Below are 18942 nucleotides of genomic sequence, written 5' to 3' on the forward strand. Positions count from 1 at the left end.
TTTAGCATTTTATAACAAATGTCAATATTGTTTTACCAGAATCATTGAGATAAATGAGCCAGTTGGAATGAGAGTGGAATAAGTCAAGAAAAATCATATTTTGAGTTAAGTCCAAAGAGATTTTCCTCAATATTTATTCTCTTCAGTATGATGTGAAGTAATTGTTTCAATGTTGTGTACATTATCATCCTTTTTAAAAGTCCTTTGTTGTTAAGATTGAGAGCGGTGTAAGTCAGTTAATTGGTAGTTTTTTTTTAATAAAGTGGTCTGTTTTATTAAAAGTTTTAATGACTGTATTGGCTAAAGAAGATATTAAGGTTGTATGTATTAAACAGTTTTTCAATATAATACAGAACATTTATTCGTATCTATTTTAACAAAAACTGTGTTAAATTAATGTGTGTAGATTTATTTTTAAGGGTGTGAATTTTTAAGTTAGTTTTGAAAAGAAGACCAAATCTCTTTAAAAATGAAATTTCCCATTTTTTTTTTTTAATTTAAATTTAATACTGTTGACTTTTACTTTCCTCTCGTAAACAAAATCTGTTCAAAGGATTAATGTTTTTGAACAATTCATCAGATGACAATGGTACCAATCAGGATCTGGATTTCTTTCCTGGTTTTAATATAAGTAGGCCTTTCATGAATACTTTAGGTAATAACTATAGGTTATTTGGTAATAACAGATTACTATCATCATCTCAATCAGGGTCACAGATTGAGAAATTTATCGAACCTTAAAATAAAATCAGGAAGCAGAAAAAGAATAATAAAAATAGAACACAAGGGAAACATTTCCAAACATCTGAGACACTTTGGTAAAAAATATATTTATAAAAAAACAAGTACTTCATTTTCCAGCCTTTCTGGACAATTTGGAATACTTTTTTAAAAGATAAAACATCTACATTTGTGGATTGATACAAAGAGAAGAAATCAAACAGAGAAGACCACGGAAGGAAGGAGGGGTTAAAAAAAATACAAAGAAGACACTTTATTAGCTATTTAAAAAGAAATAATAATGAAGAAAAGATTCTGTAAGAAATTAACAAATTCCAAATTCCACCGTAACATTAAATGTTAGAGAAAGAGAAAGAGAAAGAGAAACATGAAACTATTATTTTTTTTGAACTAATAATAATAAAAAAAAAAAAATTTAGATTTTGAAATATACAGAAAAGAAACCTTTACAGATAACACTTCATAGCTTACAATTCGAATTGCCCAATGGAGCATAAATTAGCAGCTTTTACAAATGTGATAGACTACATAAATTACCATTAAAGAAAGCAGTATTAAAAAAGAATTAAAACTATTTTTCAAGTAGTAGAAAATAACAGGTGTTAAGAAACATCAGAAAATGAATAAAAATAGAAATAAATTAAATGAAATTAAAACAACAAATGATAAAGAAACCTTTACATGGAGTAAATTAACATTTACTGGTAAACAAATTACCCAATTAAATGATTCTTTAATAAATATAATATAAAAATGGCTGTAAATACAAATAATACACCAAAAAAGACTTTTAATAGCAACTTAGAAGAAAAATACAACAGTAATGGTATACACAAAATAAAATGTAAATGTAATGCAACATACACTGGATAAGAAATTACACAGGAAGAAAATTAAAATTATGATATAATGAACATTAATATGATGGAAAGAGAAAAGTAAAATAAGAGTGTTCTTTATTTCTATACTTATGAAGTGGCTAAATAAGTTTATATTTTGTAATTAGCTAGAATTTACATACAGAGGAAATATGGACTATAAAAAATTTAATTTAAATAAATTAATATATGTGTACTAATAGATCATTTAGCGCAAGGTTTGCAGAACACTTTAGATCTTGTAAAAACAAGTTAGGTTTAGCAATCTTGCAGACATTTAATAATCAATAAACATTTAATCACAGATTCGGATACAAATTTAAAAATATTAGAAATTGTAAAAGGATGTGGATAATAATAAAAAATTAAATTATTTTAGAAAAATATTATATATGCAAGTATGGACAAAAGTTTAGTTAGCTTGATTAATATACAGACAGAGTTTAATAATGACTTTCTTATCAAGACCATAGATAATATCACATTCATATAATTTATAAAAATTTAAATAATCTCAGTACAGTACTGTATGTGTGGCTGACCAGATGGAATATTTTATTTTTGATACATATTTTTATATATGTTGACAATTTTTTGTTTTGAGTTTGATGTGTAATTTAAAAAAAAAATATATTAAGTGACAATGAGGGAAACCCTTGAAAGTGCTATTAAATGAAAACAAAAACAAAACAAAACAATAAGCATAAGATAAGAAACATTGTTGAATTATGTAGTATGGTGGAAAAATGGGTTATACTTTTGTCTTGGACATAATTAGTACAGATGAGAATATGGACAGATATATATATATATATATATATATATATATATAAAACAAAAAAAGTCAGAGGTTAATATGGACAGATAAATATATAACAAAAAAAGAATTGATTTTGCCAAGTTAATATATATACAAAGTACTTGTATGCTACATTTGCAAGTTCATATAAAATTTTTCTGGTAAATTTGCTATATATATTAATGGTATCAGAGAAATTTTGCATCATGTTCTATAGTCTGTTGGCAATAGAATGAAATATTTCTGCTATCAAGGAGTTAAATTTAACATCAATAATAAATATAGTACAGAATATTATGTTACAGGTTTTAGTCCCAAGAAGTGCCACATATAAACAACCATGGTAGGTTCCTTGCAAGCATTTTCCAGTTTTATTTCTATGTTATGTAAATAATTAGAAAAAAAAATACTATAATAAAATAACTCAACATCATTTTATGGTAAGAATTGTAGGTAGAATGTATTAGGATATACAAAGTAGAGAACTGTATAGAACTGAAAAACTGTATAGCATTTAAAATTTAGCTGATTTAGCTAAAAACTAGGTGTAAGAATAATATTATTTAGATAAAGAAAACAGTTCCAGAAAATTGGAGAAATTAAAGAAGGGTGGCAGAATGAAGAATGAAAGTCATTTCTACCACATAATGAAATTATTCCAAAGAATTGTTACAGCAGAAAGGTGATACAAGTAGGAGTAACAGAGGATCAATTATGACTTAGGCAAAAAAAGCTTCAACAGATGGAATTATCTTTCTAAAACTTGTATTTACAAAGAAATCTGATTTTAATAAGGTAATTATGGAAAGTTTAGATGAAGTAAAAACTTACGACAGAATTGATAAACAAGTAATTGGATAAAATCTGAAAAGGAAAATTAAGAAACATATAATAAAAGCTGTAAATACAATGTATAGAAGAGCATCAAGATGAAGATAAAATATTAAGAAGGATTTGAGATAGAGCAGATTACTTTTATGGTATGGATGGGGTACAAATATAACAGGAAAAAAGGAAGAAAAAACACAAGTGAAACATGCTGTTTGGAGATATCTTACTCATCTAGGGTAAGACAAAATATGGAAATCATCCTGATACATGGAGTAATTAAATTAAAACGTGTGCAGTAGTGTTTACAGTTACGAATAGCAAGGTGTTTATAAGAGACACATGTAAACAACAGTGCAGACATATGAATTAATGCAAAACTGGAAGAAAAAATCAAAGAATTCAGTTATTTGGGGACTGTCTTCTCAATAACTACAAAACACTCTCAAAAACTACAAAAAAGAGGTGTGTGTTAAGGTGCAAAAAGGAATCAATTTTTCAAAGCACAGCCATTTTAATATTAGGTAGAAAGAAGTCCCAAAACAGTGCGTATAAGGCACACATCTAGCAGGTATATGACTTGTGGAGGAAACATTCATTATAGGATGCAGTTTACAGATACAGGATTTAAGAAATGAGATGTATTTTACGGAAGACAAGAAGCAATACATTAACCTTTCAGAATGATCTAATGTACATGATACATAATGATAGTGACAGTTGTAATGGTGGCTTGAAATACATTTTTTTGTTATTGATCTAAACAATGTTCACTAATTTTTTTTTCTAATAAAACAATTTTTATATGTATTTCATAGAAAATATTTCAATATATGATATATTCAACTATTCTGTTATTAAAACTTTCTAATTTTGATGCACATCAATTTAAACATGAGACCTTTTCAGTTATGATGTGCTTTTCAGGTTTCAGTTTTTCAATGTGTGTTTTTTGTAATTTAATATGTTAATTCTTACTTTTTTTGTAATGAATTAATTTATTCATTAAAATTGAGCTTTATTGTCTAATTTTGAATAAGTGACATTGTAAATGTAGTGTGATGGTAAGTATGTTTTTTACTTTGATAGAGAAAATATTTTATTTTATTTTAACATTTTATTTTAATTTTCCTTACATGATGTAATATTAGTGGTACAATATGTTTATTTAACTTTTGACATAAGCAAGTAGATTATGAGATATTTACAAAAAAATACTCAATGAAAAAAACTTTTTTTTAATAAAAATACTACAGCTTGAGACACTATGTGAAAAAAATTACTTGTCGGATTAGAAAAATAGTTTACTACATCATGTACTTTGTTAGTGAGAAATTGAATGTTACAACTGTGGTAATTTGTATGTATGAATAAAATGGTAGAGAAAAAGGTACCAAAGAAAATGTTTTGAGAAAAATACCATACAAAGGATGAAGTAGATGAGCACAACAATGATGATGGGAAAAGTATGATATACTTTTCCCATCATAGAGGGGAGATGATTCCTGGTTTGAGAAAGGTATAGGACATAAGAAAATGAAAATAAAAGTATTTTATTTCATTGGTGTTACAAAAAAAATCTGGAAATATATGTTTTGAGAACATGTTATAACCCTGACCTTTTTAAAATTGCAGCAGAAATTTATTAATCTGAACTTGAATAGATAGAGGGGTATTAACAATTCTGATGTACAATAATAAATCAAAATACTCTTGCAGAGTTATACAGACAAAGTTTAATTATTAAACGCAAGTAACACATATTAATGTAATAATTTTGATGTGATGTAATGAATTATTAGTAGACACTGCATTTTATGAAAATTACATTTAATTAGTAAATGTTCTACTGCTCATCTAGGGTGAAGTGAACAATGATTTCACTTATAATTCCATCCACTAAAAAAAAACTTTTTTTCTTTTTTCCTGTTTAGCCTCTGGGAATTACCATTCAAGTATTACTTCAAAGGATGATTGAGAATGATATGTATAAGCGTAAATGAAGTGTAGTCTTGTACAGTCTCAGTTCGACCATTCCTGAGATGTGTGGTTAACTGAAATCACCAAAAAAAACCAGCGAGGTTAAATGTTCAAATACTGTAACTATAAATAAAAACTAGGACAATAACGGTAACCCGATAATCTTAACTTTTATTAATCAGATCTAAATGTAATCTATCAAGTTTAGATTACTACTATAGTATTTACTTATTATTAAAAATTTTAGAATAAAAATAAGAAAATATCCTTTAATCTAAGAAAATAGAAAAGAAAGAGAAAGAGGGAAGGAATTGTAGCAACCCAAACAGTTTTATTTTATTCAAAAGAACAATAACAACTTTGATGAAAATATTGGAAATTACCTGCAAAATGAAACTCTGTATGAGGCTCGGCTGATAAATTTTGCACACTAGCGTGCTAAAGAGAGGCAAAAGGTACTATCGAGTTGGGCATGTCAGCACATGATAGCTAATATCCCCTTCTAAAAACCTGCAATAATGCATTGAAATCCCTTTACCGGTTTGTTTTCAATAGCAATTAAAATGGGAGTCGAGTACATTCAATATGTCAACATGGATAAAACAGCACGCAGTGATCAAATTTTTAACAGCAGAAAATGTGAATCCTACAAATATTTTTCATCGTTTAAAAGCAGTCTATGGTAGTGAAACTGTTGACAGGAGTACTGTAAGTAGGTGGGCATTGAAATTTTATGAATGTGAAGCTGATAAAGTGACACTTGAGGATGCACCTTGCAGCGGACGACCAGTTTCTGTGACTGATGAGAAAAATCGAAAAGAGGTGAATGATTTGCTTCAAAGTGAGTGGAAAATCATCCAGCAATGCATCGCTATTCAGTTAGGCATATCTAAAGGTAGGTCATATTATCGAGCAATTGGGTTACTGTAAAATCTGTGCACGATGGGTACTGCGCAAACTAACAGACAAACACAAGCAGCATCGTGTTGAATGTTGGGAAGAAGATTTATAGCACTATCAGGCTGAAGGAAACAACTTTCTTTTCACTACTGTGACCGGATGAGAATTGCATACATCAATACAACCCGGAAGAAAAATGGCAACGTATGGAATACAGACATTATAAATTGCCAAAACCCAAAAATTTCAAAACTCAAAACTCAAGCCTCTGTGAAGAAAATTCTTTTGATGTTTTGAAATGCCAAACACATTTATGTGACTAGTATTTGAAACATGGAATGATTGTGAACTCTGAATGGTACATTGAAATGTTAAGACATCTCAGAAGATGAGTATGTCACATTCAAAAGACCACCATGCCCATAATCTTGCAACATGACGACGTGAGACCTCACACATTGCATGCCACTACAGAGGTTACCTCTGCATGCTGAAGTATGAGCCTATTCCACATCTGTCATACTTCGAGAAAGACTGCCAGAATTTATCAGTGACAGAATGCAAAAACTTGTCACACGTTGGGAAAAGTATATCAGTGTAAACAGGGATTATATTGAAAAATAAATACATTTTGTAGCTGAAGTATTGTAGTTTTATTTCATTCCCATGCTATGCATATATGTGCAAAATTTACCAGCTGAGCCTCGTATTATGATATTTTTATAATAAATACAATTAATTTATAATAGTAATAATTATTAATATATTTTTTAAATAAAGCCACTTGAAAAATTGTATTTGCTCTTATCTAAACGTGTGTGAAATTTAAGTGCATTAATTAAAATATTTATGCACAAGCAAATATATGTTTTTAGGATTTTCAAATTATTGTTTTACACATTAGTCTTTTATCTTACTTTAATTTATGGATTGAACTACTGATATGTAACACACTGACTGCAGAAAGGAACACACACATAATATATATATGATTGTGGTATTCTATAGTTAGGCAGAGTACAGATATGGCTTGAAGTCAGATCTAAGTGTTTTAGGACAACTTATATACAGAACCACCTGAGATATTGTTTTTTGTTCCACATTTGAACCTATCTACCTGTAATAAGGGCATATAAAAATATAGTTGCTAAGGTGTAATGTAACCATTTAACAGACTTTTTATGTGATACTAAATGTAAAATAACAGAAGTAATTACATTACACTGTGTATGTACACAGTGTGATTTTTTAAAATTATTGACATCTAGTATGTTTTTATTTATGTAAATATAAATTGTAGCAAAACTAGAAAGCAGTAAGAGCTCAAAAAATTAGAAGAAAATCTGCTTTGACTTTTACAAATTAAGGTTTCAGTCTCAACATGTTAACGGCTCTCTATCATGTACTGTTGTTTTTTAATTTTAGATAATAATTAAATAATAGATTTATATATTTAATTTTAAAAAAACTAAACTGAATACAAAATTTAAATAAATAAATAAAAATTACAAGATTTTAATTAGAAGTAAAAAAATCCATTAAAATAATTTTTAATAGGTAATAAATAACTGTGTATTATAACTACCATTAATATAAAATAATGTGATGCAGCTTGAACTAATTGTAGAAACAATATAAATATTACATATAATAATATTTCACTAAATAGCAACACTAATGAAATTTCTCAAATGATTAATAATCACTTTTAAACACTTATATAACAATACATAATTTTTACGTAATAATAAATACACAGCCTACATAAAAACATATACTGTATGTTTACACATATAATATACATAGTACAAACAATCACATTGTATAAATACATATTATATAGCATTATAATATAAAACACTACAAGTAGTTAGTTCAATCAGTCTAAATATATATTTGACTTAACATTTGATAGATAATCCAATTCAATGTTGCGTATAAATGAATAAATAATATTCTATTAATTAACAATAGAAATTGTTTAACATTATCAGTTGTAATAGTTATAAAATAATTGACTGCAGTCGATGATATATGCAGTAAACTTTTTTTTATATTTTTAATACATATAAAAAAACTGATATATAATAATCAGTTTTGAGTACAAATATGTAATTATATTTATCAGTATTAAAATTTAGTTTAAATCATTATTTTTCTTACATTATTTTCAAATATAGTTTAATTTTTACACATTATAATATAAAAAAAATATACATGTTTATAATCGTTCAGATTTTTTTTTTTATAATGTACCATTTTACATTTTAACTTTCTTAATAAAAAAAAAAAAAAAAAAAACTAATTGAAGTAATTTTTTTATGAATAATCTCATTTTATTTCTCTTAAATTAACATTTAAATGCCAATAAAAATTACTAAACTTTTTCTATTTAAATCCGAGGTAGTAAATACAAGGAGCTCAAAGCTTATTAATGGCAGCAAAATTACACTGGATCAGGAGCCTGAGTTGAATTACACATTCACATTAAATACTGTTAGACAGAGATAGATATATCATTAGAGGTAGTAAGTTAATGAATATATTATTACAGAATGTATTATTGTACATTATGCAGAACTGGAATTTGTATTAGCTCCAGATATTGCAGAAAAAAGTGCTTGACTGTTGCGTTTAAATGAACCAGCCTCCTGATCAGGCCATAATGATTCAGACAATATTGAAGATAGATCTTGTACCATTTTATGAAAGTTCTGTCTTAGAGCTGCTTGATATTCTGTTTGGTCAGCGCGTACAACTTGACTATTTAATTGTAATGCTGCATAGCATACTCTTACAAATTCTCTGAAAAACAGAATATAAATAAAATAAATTAACAAAAAAATAATTAATGAAAACAAATTTGTTCAATCTTTGATTTTTGTTTTGTGATGATTTAATACAACATAAAAGCTGTGAGTTTGTGTACAAACAATATGGACATAAATTTGTAAATTTAAAGTGTAGAGAAAATGTTAAATAAAACTGACTTAATTTTTTTATTTTTAAATAAATTTATAAGACAAAGAATGAGAGGTGTTAAACCCATACAAAATCAAGAGATGGTGCTCTTAATACACTATTGAGGTCATTCTTACTTTCCTGCATCTATGCTAGAAGCATATACAAAATTTCAGTCAAACACATATATAATCTTGTCTTTGGTAGTTGTTTGAGTCTATTATGTTTTCTGATTTGTGATAAATGAACGAAAAGAGAATTTTGTGTGGTATCAAACATTTTTGAAAGGAAAATTTCACAAAGCCAAAACAGATAAATATTAGGATGAGTCAGCTCCATCATTTCATAACAGTTAAGTGGTTATTTTTGGAGAGGTCATATGAATACAAATGATGTTGAATGTTCCAGTTGCCCTGTCAAGTTACAACAGCAGAGAACATTGAAATATCCATGATATGATGATGGAGGATAAAACATTGAAAGTGCATGTGATAAATAAGACAATAGGCATCTCAAATTAACAGACGCATCATATTTTATATATTTACATCTGTAAAAGACTGGTGCTGTGTTTGCTTACAACTGATCAAAAGCACGAATGTGTAAACATTTCTAAGCACAGTTTGAGGTCATTTCAGAATAACTGAGAGGGGTTTTTGTCATTTTTTAACAGTTATGAAACTTCACATTATTTACCTGAAACCCAGGAATAATCAAAATAACGGGTTGCAGTTAGGAAACTTGCTCCACAGAAGATAAAAACTATCCCATAAGTAGGAAAGTTGTCGGCCAGTTTTTTGGGATGGTCATGACATAATCATTGTTGAATTGGTGAAAAAGGGTAAACTAATAACTGAGCAACATTATGAATCTTTGCTGAATCATCTAAATGAGAAAATAATGAAAAACAAATAGATTTTGATGAAAAACACATCTTCAGTGACGTCATTCAATTGCTGGAAGTCTAAAAAAAAAAACAATGATCACCGGAGTTATAGAGTGAAGTCGATGGCTCTAACCTACTACCTAAGCATCTCTTCCACTTGTTCTCATATAATCTGCTTCTTTTCTTTGTTGTTTCAGTACATCAGAAAGAGAAACAGCCAGCTTCCTTCTTGAAGTCGGATCTCATGTACTGCTGACCTGTACTTACAGGAGTGCTGGAAAATAGTCCCTGGTGTTGCTTCAACACCACTCTTGTCTTCACCTCAGGGAAGCTGTACTTTTCACTGCCGACCAGTCCAGTTTCAATGCTGCAGGTTTAGGTAGGTCATTCCAAAAAAATGGTTTTGGTGAGTTTCCCTGCCAAGATCAATACTGTTACGTCAGTGCTGATCAGCTGACCATTGTAATACGCGTTTTATTTCAAACCTAAGTAAAAGGTTTTAAACTTTAACTTAGTGATTTTAAACTTAGTTTGAATGCTCATATTACTTGTTAAATTAAGAACACTATCTTATAGCTGCTTGTCCAGTTAAAATGAGAGCACTGCCAAAATAAAATTAGGTTTAATTAGTTTGAACTTAAAGAAACAGATACAAAATAATGGTTTTTGTGTTATATTATACTACTAAATTAAATATTATAGAATCTCCTTTTTTTTAATAACAATTCACAGAGTTAAATAAATTAAAACGATTTACCTGTAAACATCTTTCAAATCATTACACTTATCCTCAGGGTATTCAGAACTTAACAATGGATCTAAGAAGGCATTTGCATATGCAAGGGGCCCAGCATTCACTTGAACACATACACTTCCCTATAAACACAAAAATAAACATTTTTAAAATAACATCAATATAATATATAAAAATAAATTTTACATCCTATGAGAAAAATTATTTGTAGAAAATATTAATCATATTTTAAATACTTTAAACATGTCAAAATGAAAAAAAAATCAATAACAATTTGGAACTAATAATTAATGAAACATTTAAGAAAGTAGTATCCAGAAAATTGTAGGACAAGGAATAAGGATAAATTAACAATTACTAAAGCTAAATTTATAAATCGGTGATTAAGTTAAAATAATGTTGGGTGAGATTCACTAAACGCTAATCTTTATTACAGTTAATGCAACTTTTTTGGTACAACTAACAATTGATATCTTGAAGCACAAGCTATCAAGGTCAAACATATTACATTAAACATGTAAATATATAAAACACTTTTGCCAGCAAAAGTGATAGTTATCTCCATTCTTTGGTAAATAAATGAAGATGAATAAGCTTCTTAAATGTAAAAGAATGCAGAATGAAGAATGCGTGCTTCTTACTCAGCCCAAAGCTTCAATATTGCAACCCATGTCTTTCTTTACTCATGAGCAGTTGGAATCAGATCAACACATCGGTGTTGTAAGTCATGACAAAATTCTCATTGTAGCTTTGTAGTAATCACTATTTTTATAACATGATTCTACCGCAAATATGCCCCATTATAAATAAATCAATCCCATCATTACAATCAATGAATAACTCAGAAATGACCACACTCACAGGCCAAGCAATGTAGTCTGACTAGATAGATGATTATAGCAATGAAAATAAATCCTTTGTTTTTTTCTGTTAAAACTTTTCAAAGACCTTTTAATTTTGATTACAAAATTGTACATCATTTAAATGAAATCAATGTTAAGTACTATATCTACAATAATAAATGCTGTAATACCGAACCTGTAATCTTAATTGTAATTTTTTAGCATCAGTTGGACGACAGAATACGACTTCCTCCAATTCCGTGACACGCTGGTTCATCTCATCCAAAGCAACTTCAATTGGCGATAATTCAGTTTCAGTTCTTTTTATGACACGAAGTCTCTTTTTAACATACGGAAATGTATACTCGGCTGTAAAATAAAACACAAAATGGAGTACTTTATTAGAAATATTTTACATGCTACATTTTATAAAATAAATAAAAGCATTTAATATTTACATTTTTACTTATAATTCATGCCTTAGGCCTTATGACTTATACAATTAAATTTTTATTATTTGATAAATAAAACTTTAAATTGATGAAATAATATTGAAACTGAAATAATAACATTTAACTAATGGAAATGATCTAGCCATTGCTTTTTGATTAGCTCTCATTTAGGTGGAAAATAATCTAATACTTGTTGAATATTTTAATTTGTTACTTCCAAGACTGGTCATAAAAACTGCATTTCTATAAAAGTCTCTGGATGAAATGAAGGATGTCTTCTCTCTTTTATAAATCCACTGAAAGATCTGTAGTTTTATAGAATTTGTTGGACAAAATGACAAAATATTTTAAGTCAAAATAATGAAAAATCATATATTTTTTAATTTAAATTTAGCAAATACAGAATTGTCATGTTCTACATCATTCTGTTAATTATACCATACATTCAATTAAATTTTTTATTTTTATTTAATACAGAAGTTTTACTTAAATTTTGTAAAATGTAAAAAGACTTTCAAACTGCATAAAAATAATAATGAACAGTCTCCTCATTAATATTTAAACTTCTATAAAAAAAACTTCAGCAAGCTTGAAATTACCTAGATCAGAAATGGTTTCATTGTTAATCAATGTTCTGAAAAAAAAAGAAAGATATTTTGACTGATTGGAAAGAACTACTTAACTTCTTCGATTTTATATCCTATTTGTATCAGAAATCTTAATGTTAACATAATTACTGTTTTTCAGACAGGAAAATTTACAGTGTAATATTTTAAGAAGCTAAGGATCATCTTGATGCTGCTGTTATGTATATAATATTTTTTTTTTTGGGCTCCTTCAAAATATTTGAGCAGGTAATAAATAGGAGCCGGATCACTGTTATCCCCATAGATTTGAATCATGTAAACTGCTATTTAGTAATCAAAAACTTCTAATTTATGCAAGAGTTTATACTTATGAATGTGTTGCAATTGCTAAAAAAAAAAAATCACATTTCTAATTATGCTTATGTTGACATTCTTAATAAATTACTGATCAATTTAAAAATATTTTTTTAACAATATATTTAAATAAAATTAAACGATTTTCTTTTACAGAACTAATATTAATTTGTTGATGAGTTTTAAAATATTTCTAATTAAAGAAAAGATGAAAAAACCCTGAGTTTTCTGCATCTTCATTTTAAATGTACCAATAATTTCCATTACCTCCTTCTAAATAATTACTTTATTGCACTTATTCTATTTATTTAGTATTTTCATATATGAGTTTATGACTATTTTATGCATTTATGGTTTTTTATATGTAACAGTACTATAACAATTTCTATTTCTTTCCCCATTCTATGCAGCAACACACTTTGATGTCATCTAGATAATGGATTATTAATTACCAATCTAAATAAAATACCTATTTATTATCATTCTACAATAGCTCAACAGTAAGAAACAAACACCTGAGTTTGAATCTTGAAAACAAAAAATAATTACTTTGTAAAACTGTTCTTCTTTTCCACTGATCAGCTGGACTATTTGCTCTAGGTTTACCAGATTCCTTTGTAAATGGTGTTTCAAACATAAAAGTATTAATATCATGGCACTGCTCAAAGTCAGTTGGTTTAGCTTCTTGTTCTTCTTTTGTGAGATAAACAGTCACATGGGTTACCTGGATATGAGCAAATTTTGAATCCAAATCTGACCCATCTATCTGAAATACACAATACAAAATCTTTTTTACCGAAATAGTTCTTTTAAAAAAAAAATATATATATTCGGATATTCTACATATCCGAATGAATAAAAAATGCTCTAAGAAAAAAATGGTAATTTCCCTTTGTCCCTTCTGTCTGTCATTCTGTTTTTGAAAGAAAACTTTATATTTTAAGATCAGAATGAGGAATCATATAATATTCGATATGCTTGTGTATATCAACTTTTTAATAAATAAAAAATTATGACACAGATTCACAAAGTTTAATTAGCAGCCGTGTCAATTTTTAATCATTTATTTATATTTATAATCATCAGTTTTATCAAAATAAATTTTATCAGATAAAATTAGGCCTTTATTTTTTTCAAAAATCGGCCAAGAACCAAGATATTGGTGAAAAAACAACATAATTTTTGGCCGTATTTCATCAATAATAAAAGATTATTAAACTAAAACATTTAAAAATAAATTAAATATTACTTATAACTGAAATAATATTAACCTATTTTCAGGCTGGATAATGATGGGAAATCAGGTGTCACTGCATCATGGTCACTTTGAGCACACTTGACACTTGAGCTTATGGTAGGATAATATCTTTAAACTGTGCCTGGAGTCAAGTCAAAATTTCAGAGGATTTGACATCTTTATTAGTGAGAAATTGGATTACAATTCATCGAGTAATATATGATGATGCTTCCTGCTCAGACATTCTGATGTGGGAATGTGACCTATGGGCATGGCTGACCAGTTGCTCCCCTCCACACATACCTAACTAACTAACTGCAGCGCCCCAGCACATTAAATGCTCTTCCTCAGTCCACGTGGCAAATTTCTTGTTTATATTTGAATGACCGTCGTAATGCATTTTCTACTTTTTTATTGATGAAAAGACTCAGAGATGGTATCAGAGTACCAATCAAAATTGTTTCAAACCTACATCCATAATGCATCTTCCATCATTTTATTTGTTTTCAAATTATGATAATCCAGTTTGTTACAAAGATGATTTCGAGACAAATTTATCACAAACTACCCATTAGACTCCCATTAATGGATATTAAAATAACCATTAGATTCCAGAATCCACTTTAGAAAAAAAAAATACGGACATTTTAAAAATTGTTTAATGGAATTGGTATTTGGCAAGAATGATAAATAAGGGTCAGATAAATAACATGTTTAAAATCTTAAAATAACAAATTTTTATTGACAATAATTATTTTTCATAGCTGTCCAAAATTTACTTTTTAAAAATCTTCACAAAAAAAATTGATGCAGAAAATATTAGTGAAGCTGTGGTGTAATTAAATTTTTTTATAATAACACAGTGATGTTGTTTAAATTAAAACTTTATAATTTTGCATAATTCTTTTGCAGTTTTATATAATTACAAATACGCAAAGATATGGATAAAAAATTTATGAACAGCAAGGAATTATGTAACAAGGCTGAGAAACCTCCTCAGCAAAATCCTGATTCCTGCTTACCTAAAGGTTCCATTAAAACTACTTACAGGAGCAGAATCCATTATCATTTTGACAGATCCAGAACCAAACTTATTTGTAAACTGATGATAGAGTCTTTCAGATATTTCTGACAGAGAAGTAACTTTAGGTTCTTTGTATATATATTCTACTTCATTATCTTCTTCAAAATACGCCTGAAAATGAAAAAATCAACACTTAATTTTTTTGAAGTACTGATTATAAACTATACTAATATTTACTGGATTCATAAAGTGCACATATACATACAAATAGTAACACATATATTCTATTATCTGTAGAAATATATTTATAAACAAATAAACTTGAGCTTTAATAACTACAGGTTTCTATATCCTACGTTTATAAAAAATGAATGCCTAAATATTGTAAATAAAGCTCTGGTTTTATTATTTGAAAATAGTTTCTTAACATATAAATATAACTCTTTCTTTCTTATTACTTTCTTTATAGATTATATACTACTTCATAAAGTTGGATAAGTTTAATTATAGTTTAATGGAAATTAATGATGTTTGCACTTACTGGTAGTTTTAGAATGTGGTGTTATTTGAACTTTAAGAACTAAATTACATCAGAAAACACTTAAAATGATTTTGTACAGACCCAGTTTGATTACATTATTATGTTTTACTGGTAATTGAAATGATTGAGTCAGTATTACAAAAACAACATTTCCATACATGAAAACTACATTTCATTATTTTAGTGAAAATGTTTAAAATATTCCATTTTAAATAAAATTACAAACACAAATATACAAACACTACAGAATTTTTTAAGTCAAACCTAGTGAATATGCACTAAATGCTTAATTTAATAAAGAAGTTAAAATAAAGGAATTACTATTTTTTTTTTTTAATTTAAATAATTTTAATATTTCTATTTTGTATCAATTTAAATAATTAAATTTAAGATTTATAGTAACATGACAATAAGGTTTATTATAATTAATCTTAAAAATGCATTTTGGATAAATTTATCTGTTTACTTAAGGGTACTAGTAGTAAAGAAAACCTTAAATTCCAAAAAAAATCCCATAAAGACTAATCAGAGCAAGACTCCTTCGTGAATCTCAGATGCAGTCCCTATGTGGGTTGGTTGTCCTTTCCTCTTCCCTTTCATTATCCTTTATTCCTTCCTTCTTTGGATGAGTTCAGAATTTAGCCCGTTCAGAATGAAATTCAGTATCTCTTGTTTAACTTTTAGAAATACTACTAACCGGATTGCTTTGACAGTTAATGATAAAGTTAACAGTTAACAACAAAAAAGCAATAATTGTCCAGTTTCATTTAGTTTCATAGAAACCATATGACAAATATGATAACTACTTTTTCATAAATGTTACAAGTATATTGCAAATGATTAGTCCAGAGATCAATATCTAATAATGATAAAGCATATTATAATTTCAACTCATCAGTACAAAAAATAAGCAGTGTTCTTTCAATAATTTAACATACTGATGATTATATGAGCAAACATACATTTTAACTTTTTCACAATAACTTAGATTTATTAATTTCTCTTTATTACATTTAACACAAATTTATTTTCATAAATAAATAGTAATACTATCATTAAACTTAATAGTCATGTCTGGGCTAAAGGCACCTCCAAGTAATGGCCTGTATTTAGAAAATCAGTTGTCATAATTTATTAATGTAGGCTATCTCTCTAAACGTAAGCTCAATCAACAGGAAATATCTCTAAAATTTGTTCTGTATACTGTCAAGGTCAATGGAATACGCATGCGCATGCAATCAATCTGACTTACAATGGAATTATTGTCAGTAGTAGTCAGTCGAGATACGGACCCCATAACAAAAGGCTCAGGGAGTGCTTTGGTTAGTGGAATATCAATCATTTATGCGTATTCAATGGCATGTACAAACCGAATGGTATATCGATCCTCTTATATCCAAGTCTATTCGTCAGTGGAATATGACTTTAAGAGAGACTGAAAGCTTGGTTTCACAAACTGGAAATCATCCAAAAGTTTCAGTTAATGAGGAAACTGGTGGATTGTGTACACGATGCATTCACTGCCAGTCCTGGAAAGTTAATTAGGTGAGCTAGTTACAAACTGCAAATTCCTCGTTCCACTGTTTACAACATTGTTCATAAGCGGCTCTGTTTGTAAGTATACAAGTTACAATTCTTTCATCCCATTAAACCAAATGATTACTGCCTACAATATCAATTTGCTGCAGAGGTAATACACAGTGTTTAAACAATCCTAATTATCTTGATAATTGTTATTTAGTGATAAGGCAACCTTTTACATGCAGGAAAGTTAAGAGACACAATCGTTGAATTCAGACTACTGAAAACCCCCACACAGTAATCAAAAAGGAAAGAAACACACCAAAAGTCAATATCTAGTTATGACTGCACAAAAATGGCACCATTGGTCCACTTTTTTAATGGGGCTCACTGTGACAGAACATACACACCTTGACTTGCTAGAGAATCTTGCTGTTCCTCAGATTCCTGAAGGCTTCAGTTTCCAACAAGATGGCACTCCACTAAACTTTCATTGAAATATTACCATGTTCTTGAACAATACAGTCCCTGGCTGTTGGATCGGATGAGAAAGTCCAACTACACGTCACGTACATCTCCGGATATCGTACTTCAGACTTTTTTGCTTGGGGATTTATTAAAAGTTGTGTGTACCAAAGAAAAATCTGAGATTTTGAGGATTTAAAACAAAGAATTGTTGAAGCTATTGGTCTAATAATGCCACAGATGCTCCTAAATATCTGGCAAGAGTTAAGATTATTTTCTAGATGTCTGCATAACTATAAAAGGTGCACACATTGAACTTAACTAATTAAAACTTGGTGAATTACTGTGTTTATCAAGAAAAAAAAATTAAATTATATTAACTGGTTCTCTTAATATAAGCTGATACTTTTGGATATCTTTAGCCTGGACACCCTGTATTTAATGCTATTTAAGACAATTAGTATTGAAATCATTGGATGTGTTTCAAGCATAATTAATGAGAAAAAAATTGAAATTAAATTTATATAATTATTTTTAGTTGTGTTAAAAAAAATCATTAACTAAACAGGTGCAATAAAGCATATAAAAAAATAAAAAATAAAGCATTTAAAAAAATAACAATAATAGATGTCACGTTGTTTACTTTTATAAAAAAATTATTAGTGACAAAAACTTACTTGTCCAAAGAGTGCTACCCTGTAGAAGCGACCAAGTAATCTTTTACCAGACTGTTGAACTTGAACAACTTCATTACAAGACTGAGTCAAAGTTTGGTAACAATGACTAAGAGATCTATAATCCCGCCGTTTCTCATAAATTGGGATAATAAGGCGATACAAAGGACCTAAACATTCATATCGTTCTGCTTTCTTTAAATAATCTGAACATACTTCTAGCTGTTGTACGAGAGTTTGCTCTGTATATTGAACATCATGCACTCCTGCAAGTATAATATAACATTAAATACAATAAAAATTTGTTCTAACATTTTTCAAGGGAGTGAATGTAAAGGCACAAAATGCTTGAAATGTAAATCTGGATGTCTCTTTTGTCTTTAACAGCTATCAATCTTACCATAATTTTTTACAGACAGAATTGTTTATACTTATACACAATAAATAAAAACCTAGTGATGAAATAAAGATTCTATTAAAACAAATTAACAAGAAAAACAATACAAACGGTTGTTTTC

The 18942-nt window shown here is 28.1% G+C and overlaps 1 protein-coding gene across 1 annotated transcript in view; it reads right to left on the reverse strand.

Annotated features, from left to right (window-relative positions):
• Nucleotides 1-8530: 8530 nt before the first annotated feature.
• The window catches only part of Ziz (dedicator of cytokinesis protein Ziz), a 133426-nt gene continuing 123014 nt past the window's right edge, over nt 8531-18942 (reverse strand). The window contains exons 34-39 of the mRNA XM_075357388.1: nt 18428-18690; nt 15248-15394; nt 13512-13728; nt 11766-11938; nt 10731-10849; nt 8531-8931 (exon numbers count right to left, since the gene is read on the reverse strand). Coding sequence (XP_075213503.1) covers nt 8697-8931; nt 10731-10849; nt 11766-11938; nt 13512-13728; nt 15248-15394; nt 18428-18690 — 1154 coding nt within the window. The 3' untranslated portion in view covers nt 8531-8696. The remainder of the gene's footprint in view (nt 8932-10730; nt 10850-11765; nt 11939-13511; nt 13729-15247; nt 15395-18427; nt 18691-18942) is intronic.

Source organism: Lycorma delicatula, chromosome 2 (assembly GCF_047948215.1).
Source record: "Lycorma delicatula isolate Av1 chromosome 2, ASM4794821v1, whole genome shotgun sequence".
Lineage (NCBI taxonomy): Eukaryota > Metazoa > Arthropoda > Insecta > Hemiptera > Fulgoridae > Lycorma > Lycorma delicatula.